The 12079-nt window shown below is 43.6% G+C and overlaps 1 protein-coding gene across 4 annotated transcripts in view; it reads left to right on the top strand.

Annotated features, from left to right (window-relative positions):
* NEURL1 (neuralized E3 ubiquitin protein ligase 1) overlaps positions 1 to 12079 on the top strand; it is a 164430-nt gene that overhangs the window by 98008 nt on the left and 54343 nt on the right. For all 4 annotated transcript variants that reach the window (XM_049810056.1, XM_049810057.1, XM_049810058.1 and 1 more), the window contains exon 3: positions 3827 to 4148. In XM_049810056.1, the coding sequence (XP_049666013.1) occupies positions 3827 to 4148 (322 nt within the window). The remainder of the gene's footprint in view (positions 1 to 3826; positions 4149 to 12079) is intronic.

Consider the following 12079-nt stretch of genomic DNA (forward strand, 5'->3'; position numbering starts at 1 on the left):
CCTCTAAGACAGTCGCATGCCTCCATGTGCACTGGGAGCTGCATCCTGGTGAAGAAATTAATCAGTTCCCTCAGGAACTGAAGCACTTTTTAGGCTCTCAGTACCTCGAAGGAGCTTGGGGCCTTTCAAATTTCATCCACAGGTATTTTCTGATCTTTATGCCCTCTAGTTTGTGGGACTCCATTTTTCTATTCTTAGCTGATTTCACGCCTTTCGTTGGCACAAAGTAGGTCATCTTCTTTGGCAACTTTAGTTCATGGCACACATGAAAGATCTGCCTGCAAATCCTTCTTTTATGCACAAGGAGTTTTCCAGGAGGTTTATCTGCATATAGCTGCTGAGTCTGAATGATCCTGCTGTTGCTCATTGCTACAGGTTCCAGACTGGGACCTACAGCAACTTATCAGCCTTCCCTGCCTCTTCCCTTACAGCCGGCAAAGGAGCAAGAAATGAGGAGGAAGCTTCCTTTTGAAAATACAGAGAGATTTCAGTGATTGCCGGCTCAGGTCCCTACGTAGAAAGTCCCTCTTACAAGTTTGTTATGTTTCCTGTGGAGCTCTTACTGCTTCCATTCAGGCTAGAAACCCAGCAGGACTTACTCGTGTTGCCTAATGGGATTTTTTCCCACATTGGCCAGCAGTTTGGACAAACAACTGCGAAAAATGATTTGGGAGGAGATGAAAGCAGCATTTCATTTCTGAAAACACCATCAAAGATTTGAGTGGGTTTAGTGGTTTAGGCAAAGGTTCTGGGTTATTTCTTCCTCATTCTGAAACAATGTAGCTATCTCTGGAAATTCACACTTGTTTATCACTGTATAGTTTAGGATTTTAGCTTGCATAACGTGTGAAGAATATGCATGCAAATCTGCACAAGGGATTTACAAGCAGAGCTCCTGCTGAGTGCAGTGGCAAGGTCTCATGGGAGTAATCAACAGGCTTCAGCAGAACTTGTACTCTAGGGATGGATAGAAATGTGAAAACATCTTTGCTTTTCTGGTAAGTCCATCCTGCAATTGCCTTGTTGTTGTGTGTGCCTGTGGAAAATGGCATCTTAAACCTTCTTACCAGCTAAAGACTAACCATGAACCCAATCATTCAGGTCCTATAAAGTCTAAAGTCCCTTTGGAAAACTAGAGGAAAGAAGTCAGGAGATTTCGTTCTGCTTATTAGATATTGTATCTCGGGTTTTATTCTGAGATTTCTTTGCAGCTTTGGGAATGCCATCAAGCAGCCAGATTTCCTCTTTATTTGCCTCCGAGATATATGTCCCAGTGTGGTTTCTTCCATGTCATTCAGGACACTGCTCAGGAGTGGAGTGAGGTTGTCAAGGGTGACACAAGGCACTAGGCAGTAAAGAGCAGGAGCCTGAATCTGTGGAAGCAGCCATGGCTTGGCAGTTTAGATGTAGATCATTGTATCTTCTCCTCCCCTTCTGGTACCCAGCAGACCTCCCAGGCTTTTCTGCTCACAGTGGCTGCTGAAGAGAGAATTTGGTCCATCATGAACCATTGCCTTTTTTAGCAAAACTGTGTACCCTTTGTCCAGCTGTGTCTAATTCTTGGCAGGCTTTATACTAGATTTTAATTTGGATATTAGTTTGCCTGTGGTCGGACTGTATTGAGAACTGTTTAGAGGTGCTGATTAATACATGGAACATGTGCAGCCTTGATTACCATATGAATATTTGCTTCATGCGGCCTGTGATTGCTGTGAAGTATTGGCAAGAGACTGTGAAAGAGCAAATTGTACAAATAACAATGAGGCCATATTTATCTCAGACCGAAAAGCTTTTAGGGCTTGCAGTAAATTTGCTGCCATAAATAATCCAGGCTTCTTGGAGTGTGCTTATATTCCCCGTTTTGTCATGTGCATACCCCATCCACCCTCCTTCCACTGGGGACGTGCATGATCCCATCCCATCCTGGCCAGGCATATAAAAGAGCAAATCTGCTGCAGTCCTTTCTAGTGCCACCCGAGTACCCATCCCACAAGCAGGAGCTTCCCATAGTTCCTGGGACTGAGGTCAGTGCTCAAGTACTTCATTTAAACAGTTTAGATGGTTGGCTTGACTGAGTAGGGCTAAAGACCAGCACTCGCTTAACTGCGGAACTGTCTGTTGATAACTTTTTTCTGAAGCTCTGAATTATTTTCTCAGATACTTCAATTATAAAACAGAAATCTCTAGGCTTTGAACAATGTCTCTGTTGTGAGATTGTTGTGCCCCTGAGGACACACGTTCCAGATTTGCCTTGGAGAGGGACATGTGAAAGAAAAATGCAATATTTACAAATGTAATTAGAAGAGAATTCAGAAGTCCAAAGAAAACATCTTGGAGAATCCCTTGGTGAAAATCCTGTGCTTCCAAGCTGGGACACAAGGCGCTGCTGCAAGGCTTTTGAGGACAAAGTCCTGCAGTCCTGGACAGTTCAGTCTCTGGCATTGCCATTAGCCATCTCATCTGAGCCATTAGCACTTCGGCAGAGCAAGAAATTACAGTAAGGTAGCAAGTTTTGTGGTTAGGTGGTACCTGTCCATGTTTCTGCTCCTGTCCTGCAGCCAAGAGTGAAATTGCTTGAGGCTGCCAGGGCTTTGATGGAAGAGGGCTATCTCAAGTGCTCTCATGTTTGCTGCAGGTTCAGTGCATGAACAGAAACACCCATTATGTGTCAGCTGGCATGCAGGAACTGTCCTGGCCCCACATCAGGGTTGGATCCAGCATCCTTAGGTCTTTCATTTCTCAGTCTGGCTGCTGACAGGCTGAATCCCTTTGAGAGGAACAATTTCCAGAGGGTTCATAATCCAACAAAAAGAGGGAAAAAATTCTCCAAGGGCATCATCTCCATCTGGGGACCATACTAACCTTGGAAGACTCCCCGCTTCCATGGGAAGAAAGAGACCTTGTAACTGGGTAGTGTTTTGGATGTGCTGCACATGTTTAGGACCCACTGCTTGTTCCCCTCAGATCCTCTTCAGTCCAGGGCTCAGTTCATGTGAGAAGAAGCTGATGACTCTGGAGGCATCTGTGATCCTTTGTCCTGCTGTCTCTCAGGTGCAGACGGGTGGATATGACACACGCACCATCCCCAAAACTATAGCAGATCTTCCTGACCCCAGACACACTGAGTAACCACATACCGACAGGTGGGGTATAGATGGGCACAACATATCTTGAAAATCACCACTCACAGCTGAAATAAATAGGTTTTCCCCAATCATAACTCAACATCTATCATTGCCTCCTAATTGTGTATTTAATACCGTTGAATACTCTAAATTGTGCTTTCCCCCACACAAGTTCTCTGCTGCAAGGCTGTGATTTCATCTAATCTGACAAGCTAAACAAGGGTAAGACTGTCTTCTACTTGGCTGGGAAACCCAGAAAACCCTATGGTGATGACTGTGATTCTGGAGCCAATGCTTTTCCCTGAGGTCATGAGAGACCCCATCATCCGAGCACCACAGGGGAAGAGCTCTGCTGCTGCAGGTGCTGAGATAAAAGCTCTTATGGCCGTTTTTGGCACATTTTGCGAGAGGATGATTCTTAGGCCAAAAGGAATTACCCTAGAAATAGAAGTGAGTCATCGTGCAGCTGTAATTACATTTCACCTCTCTGCATAGACTTAATTTGATTTTTTTTTAATATGTGCATTGTATCCTAACTGTGCAGCTGAAAAGGGTACAGCAGTATTTGTTGGGTAAAATGTTTCCTAAATCTAGTGGGGTCATCTGCATGGTGGCCATTGGTGCTCGATGGCATAGAGCCTGTAATGTGTAAGTAGATGTTCAAGTGCCAATCACTGTTATTGCTGCTGTTATCTTTGCAGATCACTAAAAAGCAGTGTTGCTGGAGTGGGGCTCTTCGACTTGGGTTTACTTCCAAGGATCCATCGAGGATTAACCCTGACACTCTGCCGAAGTATGCGTGCCCCGACTTGGTTTCCCAGAGCGGTTTTTGGGCCAAGGCTCTGCCAGAAGAGTTTGCGAATGAGGGAAACATCATAGCCTTCTGGGTGGACAAGAAGGGACGGGTTTTCTATCGGGTGAACGACTCTGCTGCGATGCTCTTCTTCAGCGGGGTGAGGACGGCAGAGCCCCTCTGGGCTTTGATCGACGTCTACGGACTCACCCGCGGAGTGCAGCTGTTAGGTGAGTACCTGGCTCCAAACGTGCAGGGATGATGCTGCGCCATCCCCAGCGAAGGGCCAGCCTGATGCTGCCTGTCCTCTCGCTGTGCTGGGACAAGCACAGGGAAACGGCCGTTGTTCCTCCCCAGAGCATCTCACGACCTCAGCCTGGATCAGTCGGTGTTTGAAACTTAGCACGTAAATATAACATGAGTGAGAGGTGGGAAACAACCGCTACAGTATAGCACTAGAAGCCATCTGTAAGTAAGTGGATTTCTGCTCAGAGGTGTTGCTCTACCAGAGCATAGACTAGAGTGTGGCATATACCTTGTAAAACTTTCTTTTTACCTCATCTGCTGTTTTTCCCATGCCGAAATGGGGAAATGCATTTCATGTGTTATGGATAAATCCTTCCTGGATGGCACTTTTATGATTTTCTGGCTGGTTTAATGGGCAGATTTGAAACATGGATATCTTCCAAATTACCGGGGAGAAGCTGCAGCTGGTTTTGCCAGGATGTTGCTTTTGCAGAGGAGCTTGATTTGTCCTCTGGAGCCTGAAGTTTGGATATACAGTTGGGGTTGGAGGATGAGGAGTGCTGAGTGCCTGTGTCTTGTGCCATCCTCTGCTGAAAGGGAGATAGTCTGGCATTCATGAGGACTCTAATCTAACCTCAAGTATGCAGGCTGTCAAGGTTTGGGCTATTTGAGTTTATACATCTTAGAAGAACTGAAAAGAGTCTCCAAGGACCCACCTTAAGGGGCAGCTAGGTTGGCGGGGGACCAGAGGTGTCAGCATGCAGCCTTAGAGTTGGCTTTGCATTGTCACTGGGGGGCAAATCAGAGCATTTCTCCACATAACAGCAGTTTCATGGGTCTTGTTTTCACCATGGAAAAGGTTAGATGGTACCTGGTGACCATCATCAGCTGGAGTTCCTTTGGAAGATGAGATGATCTCGCTAGGCTGAGAGAGATCCTGGCTTCTTCCTGTCATGCAGCCTGGTAATCCCTGCTAAAATGACATCTTCATGCCATATGTCAAAAACTTTAATGAAGCTTCTTTCTGACAGTTCTGCCTCCTTTCTGCACTGCTTGCTGTATTAAAAAATATGGTGGCACGACTGCCCATAGCAACCTACACAGCAGGGAAGAGGGATATGGGTTCAGGAGGTGAAGAAATGGGAAATACTGCAAAAACTACTGGCCCAAGATGGCACAAGGCAGATGAATTAAAGAATTTCTCGGCAGCTTTTTGTTCTGTTTTAGGAGCAGAAAGATTTATCTTTGTTGTGAATCAGCTTGAATCGGAGCCACTAGGCAACTGTTCATATGCCAAGGTGATGATATTTGAATTTGGATCTAGAATTTGGGCAAATGTCATGCCAAGGATTCAGTTAGGAAGAGCTTACGAGTGACTCCAAGTCCTCTGGCCGTTCTTGCGAGATTTGGCACCTCAGGACTCCTCTGCCTGATTAATGAGGGCCCGTAACTCTTGATTATATGTTTCCTTTTAAAACACCTAAGAAATAATTTCCTATCCGTAATCTGCTCCTGCGCTGTCCTAGCATCTTCCACATCCGCTTTCACAAGGAAAATGTGACTCTTGCCAGCCACTGACTTACCTCTAGTCTAACAGGCTCCGAACTCTCTGGTGGGTATAAAGTCCCTGAATGAAACAGTCAGCTTCTGAGTTTACACAGTTGGCGTGGAACTCAGATACATATTTATGGCTCATTCCAGAAGCCTTCAGCAGGCTTTAAGCCTAGCAACTGTGCCGAAAAGTCTTCGACTTGAGTCCTCTCTTCTCCATTCATTATTGCACAGCACTAAAAGTCAGAGCAGGGAAATCATCAGCTATGTTGCCTCTGGATCCTATAGGCATACCCACTGCAATGCTCTGCATGCCTGTTTTAGTGTAGCAGACCACACATATAGTACAGGAGAACTTGCCAAAAACTCCTGGGACTTGACAAATGAATTTCATAGCTTAGCTACAAACATATGGTTGAATTCAGCCTGGTATGGCATGCAGGGCATCTGATGGAGGCTGGGGATGCTGGAGTGGTATGTTGAACAGAAGAGCCTAGCATTTCAGATTCCAGTTCAGTGATTTATTCCCCCTTCAAACTCCAAACATGTTCCTTGTTCTTGAGCCTCACCATTTTCCCAATGCCTGTAGGGTTGCAGGGTCATACTACACCCCTGCACTGCCTCCATTTGCTTTTATGTGTATTTCACCCAAGAATCTGACAAAAAGCTTTATCATTTCTGGTGGCTGCCTGTTTATCACAGAATTATTCCCTCCCCACTCCCAGTAATGTAACTTCATGACCAAAATCAGACTTGCCCGAAGGAAAGACATGCAGCAGTAAGTATTGTGTCACTGCAGGATCCTAGCTCTGCAGGGGAATGCACAGTGTGCATTTATGGCCCCAAAAGTCACAACTTCCAAAACTTCACATTCTTGTTTTGCTAATCTGCATTACGGTAGCAGTTCCAGCCAAAATAAGGAACCTGGTAAAGCAGGGCAATGACCAAGTCTAGTGACACTGTTCCTGTCTTACAGATTTAATAAAGAGAGACTTGAACAAAATGGGACCCAAAGGCTGGGAGAGTTAAATAATTTGCCAGAGGCTGTACAGCAGTGTCACCAGATTCAGGGATGCCATCAGCCTTGTTGCCCAGCTCAGTCCTGCCTCCCTCTCTGTCAGCATCGCAGGCATTGCACAACACTCTGGCATCACTAAATTGCGCCTGTGGATGAAAGAGAAACAGCTGGTTTGTACCTTAATTTTTCATTTCCTTCTGCTTATGGCTTTACCCATAGCATCAGCCTTACTGATAATTACCCACATGTTATTACTGCTGTCAACACACAGGTTTATGTGGCTGTCGCAGATGTTGCAGGGTCTGACTGCCCTTGCTGTATGTTCAGAAGCAGAGCCCTCCAAGCAGCTTCTTTGCCTGCTTGATTTTGTTCTGAAAAAGGTAAAAAGGGGCTTGCAGGGTCCATTGCATCTCAGCCGAGGGGTGGTCGGAACTGAGTTTGGACCACGTCTTGTCTGTCACTGCAGGAGTGAGTCAAAACGAGAGACTGGCTTAAATCTTGCAGATGAGGTTCGCAGTGTTCACGCTTGGTCAGAGGTGAGAGGCTACTCCTTGCTCTCCTTGCTTCTACCCACGTTACAGAGATGAAAAGGCTTAAATTCACCCAGGAATCAGGTCTCCTCTGACCACAAGGTCTCAGCTGGTTTCCTGCCACAGTGTAAAGGCCCGCATAGGGGAGGTTGTTGCAATCGAGTGGATGCACGCTCTGTGTTTTAGGGCATGAGTTTCAGCGTAGATGCAGGCTTACATGACCTGTAAACATGCCCTTATACAGTGACTCTCTTGCCAACATGCTCAACTTGCAGGCAGGATGGCTTACAGCTCTGCTTCCCTTTTTGGGCAGCTAGTTTTGCACAAGTGCACTTTTACATTCCAGGATAATTTAAAGCAATATTTACTAGAAATGTGGCTTAGCCTTATGTTATCACTTCAACATACACACATGCTCATTCACACTTCAAAAAGAGTCCGAGAAAAATGGAATATAAGCAATCTGCTGCCTCGCTGCTGTAATAAAGCATCAAAAGGAAAAGGAAAGGAACAGCTGTTTAAATCCTGGGGTCTTCAGAGCCCTGGAGGAAGGATGGCAGCTCAGGGGAACCAAATGGTGTTGTCTCACATTAGCCTGCTTCTTTCAAGCACTTGGCTAGTGAGCCTGGCATAGACTAAGAAATGTTCATGTACACTTTCTGTGGACTCACTGCAGGACAGCAAGGGTGGCAGCTTTCCTCAGTGATGTGTACATTAAAGCATAATGTGTGTTTTCAGCATTTTCCCGTAACTTTTAGTGGGGAATTCCAGGTTTACTTGTTGTGTAGTGCCTTTTTGAAAATTGCCCCATTTTTATTGGCAGTGTCATTGTAGCACAGGAGTGCAGAATGGTTAAGATTGGAAAGGATCTATGAAGATCATCTAGCCCTACCATCTAGTGTCTTTTCTTTTAAAGCACAACACGTCCTCTAAAAGTGTGGAAAAATGGGACTGCAAAGAAATTATGATTTCAGCATACCCCTCTACCCACCCTGTATTTCCAGTGGGGTAATGTGAGGAACAGCCTGTTCATTTTCCTTAGTCCCATTCGTTAATAGTATGGTCAGCAACCAAACCTCTTTACCGTTTATTACTCTGTTCATGCTCTTTTCCCTTCCATCTATCTGTATTTTCATTCATGCAGTATTTCAAAGTAAGTAGTCTTGGTCTTTTACCAGCACGGTCTTGGAAAACCAAGGATAATTTTATTTAGATTGGCACACTGAGAGGCACCTGTTGAAAGCAAAGCTTCACCACCTCTTGTAAATATAAAATATGTGAAAAACTAGTAAGACCTTGCAAAGTGGGAAAATTTTAAATGCATATGTATTAAATGTGCACGTATTAGATCTACCTGAAGTAGAAACAGTATAAATATATACTTCAGTCATAAATACATATACAGATCCTAATAGAATTAACTGGCAGTGCTATATATTATATCAGATATTTGGGAAATCTTTTCTATCTCCAGATCCCCTTCCTAGCTTCTTATTGCTTCATGTTTGCAAAGTATCAAAAGTCAAAATGTGAACTGATCATGGATGGAAGTGTACACATCTCGGCACTCAAGCTAGTGTATATTTGACAAGGAAGTTGCACATTTTGTAGGGAAAGAAGGAAACGTTTTTCTTTCTTCACCCCTGTCAGTTCTTAGGTAAATTGAATCTCTAGCTCCAGGGCACCTTTAGAAGAAACATTAAATAAGCCTCAAATGAGGTGGATTTATGGGCAAATTTCAGGTGTGAATGGTATAAGACTGATGATAAATCTAATATATCGTATGCATCTGCAGTTTTACCATGTGGTTATTACTATTTTATTTTCCAAGTGCAAAACTTATTTTCCATTGCCCATGGGGATCCATTTCTGTTGCTATTCTGACACATGCAAATAAGCAGACTGATCTGCCAAGAGTGCTTCGCACTAAACACAATTGGATAATCAAATATGACTGCAGTGTATTTTTATAGTGTATTGTTGAAAGTGGAAGCTATAAACTATTTACTCTCTCTGTGGAAGTCTGTGACTATCTGATGAAGAAGAGTAATATGTGTTTAAACAGAGTCCTACTTAATGAAGGCAAGATATACACGACCTGCAAACAGTCAGTTGTCATTGTTTTTCCACATCTCCTAAGGGGAGAGGGAATATAAATTGCCCATAAAATTTTATTGTCTGTAGTTGTTGTCTCTATAGCAGCTGCAGGAAGCCCTCTAACACAGCTAAAAATGTGAAAACAGTTTAATAAATAACTCATCTCTTGCCATTTTAATTAATCCCTGCTTTGCCTTAGCACCTCTGGAGGGACGTATTTTTCCAGATGTGATGGGTACCTGAAAGTTAGCCCACAGCCCAAAGGCAGCTCCTTGCGCTTGAAGGTCTGTCTGTCCTCCAGGTCTGTCTGTCTGTCTTGCTTGTGATGCTAAGGCTGCCGGACACAGCACTTTCAAGCAAGCCAGAGCTCATCTTGGCCGTGTGAAGTCAATGCCTTTTTTTTCTTCTCTTTGCGTTTGGTTGTGAACAGCGGCGAATTTGTGCCCATGAGCCTGGGCTGGCCGGCGGGGGAAGGCAGCATCTCCCCAGCCCTGCCCTGCCCTCCTGCTGCCTGCGCTGGCAGCACTGGCGGGTTCAGGCTGTGCAGTGGAATGGCAAATACCAAATAAGTCAGAACAGCCAGATGCCAAGTAAAATAAGGTCTCTGAGGGATCGGCATTTCAGGCTTCACCGGGTCTCGATGAGGTGTTGAATTACGAAATTGCACAGAGGCTGTGCGCATTACATATATTTTATCAGCATTGCTCGTCGGTGTACCTGTTGCTTTCAGCTGAACCACCTTTGCCTTCGCAGGGCTGCTCGCGGAGCTAAGGCATTGGTACAGGTGAAGGGAAAGGACAAAATCTGGTGCATAATGTGCTATTGGGCACATTATATCCACAAAATATCCACATCAGCGTCAGGAGAGCCTGCAAGTGAACCTGGGTAGGAATAAACTTAAGAGGGATTAGTCTGGCTATTATTGCCTAGACTGAGAAAAATGAAGACCGTATCAAGACAGAATGGCCAGTGGAAAAATAAATTCTGTGCTTTATAAAGTTCCTTTTGTTCTGGTAAGCTGAAATATTGTTCCTAACACAGGCAAGAAGGCCTATATAATAATATTTTCCATGTTACCCATAAAAGCCCAAGGAAATACAAAACCTCTGACAATTGTAAGTGATGTTTACATTATGGGTATGTATACACTATAGTTCAGATGCTGACACTGCAAAGATAGGGCCCTGTGTTAAAAAAAGTGATGTCTTCACATTAATTATCTGTTGTGATGATTGATTTGGCTGTTGCTTTAAGAAGGTAAATATTGATGGTTTACACTAAGAAATTTATCTTGCCTTTGCTAAGTGTTGCTATTTTTTAGCAGAACTGTGGAACCTTTAGTCTGGAAACAGGGATTCCAATTCAAAGGGCTTTCACCTTCTTTTACTTCTACTAAAGGTATAAACTATTGGAGTAATTGAGTATATACTGAATTTATTACACAGCTATAGTTATTTACAGAAGTTTCTAGTATAGACAGGGCCTTAGAGAATAATAACACACCACTAATGGAGCAGTGTATTCTTTAGAGAAACATTTCGAAGAATTCCTTATGTTAGCAAAGATTTTGGCATTTTTATTTAAACCATTAGGATAAGCTATCTGTGCTGTGTTTTAAAAAAATACATTCTCTTAACTGATACTTAATGCTACAGATAATTGTATTTTCCTTAGTTTGTCTGATGTGATTCCTATTGTAATTCTGTAAGTAATAACTGTCTTTAAAAAGAAAGATGGAGAGAATATGTTGGTACAAGGAATTAATCTTTACAGCTTTCTCAATACCTTTCTCCAAAATAGTCAGCAAAATAGTTTAAACTGTACAAACCTTGGGCTGTAATGCTGAAAGCTAATTCCTCTTCATTCATAAAGCTATAGCTTGACAAAAAGAGCGCATTTACTCTGCTGTAAGACAGTTGGAGCTGGAGGTAAGTTTTGGATGTGAATGGAGTAGATGATCTGGTAAAAGTATAACAATTGTGCTAATCTTGCAATTCCAGCTGTTCCAGCTGTGGAGGCCATTTCCCCTAAGCCTGTATGACAGATGATGACTAAACATTGCTTATATGATAAAACTAAACACTGGCTCTGTACAGTATGTCTTTGCTGGCGTGAGATAGCACTTTGTCATTTCAACGTCTAATTCACATCACAGCTGCTGAACATGCAATTTACCATACAGAGGATATGATTTTGTTATCCCTGTAGGTGTCTGGGTTATTAAAAAAGTTTGACACCTTTAATAAAATTAAATTAGCTTTTCCATCCATATCAGCAACAGAGCTAAAAGTGAGATTTCTTTGTACTCCAAAGTCTCAATTTTTTTTTTCCAAACTGTATAAGCAAGACTGTTGTTCTTGGGCTCAGTCTGGAAATCCTTACTGATAGCCCAACTCTACTCCCAGTTTTACCAGCCTAAACTTGCAGCCACCTCTGGAATCGTTCTGGTTTCACACTGTGAGCGGAATCTAGCCCCAGTTTTTTGCTTATTTATCACTTCTCCTTGGCCGTACACTGAGCAGCAGAAGCTCCTCTAGACCTTGCTTGACTTGTCCTGAAGAAAAAAAAACATTTTGACTCAGGGAACCTGTGCTGATTGAAGCCAGGACCTCTCCTTCCATGTACCCTTGTCCAGGCCAGGAGAAATGAGACTCTCGGGGTCTGTGTAACTGTAACTGTTCACAAGTGGCTGAAAGATGGCAAAAATGCAGGTGGTGTC

This window comes from Accipiter gentilis, chromosome 9 (genome assembly GCF_929443795.1).
Source record: "Accipiter gentilis chromosome 9, bAccGen1.1, whole genome shotgun sequence".
NCBI lineage: Eukaryota > Metazoa > Chordata > Aves > Accipitriformes > Accipitridae > Astur > Astur gentilis.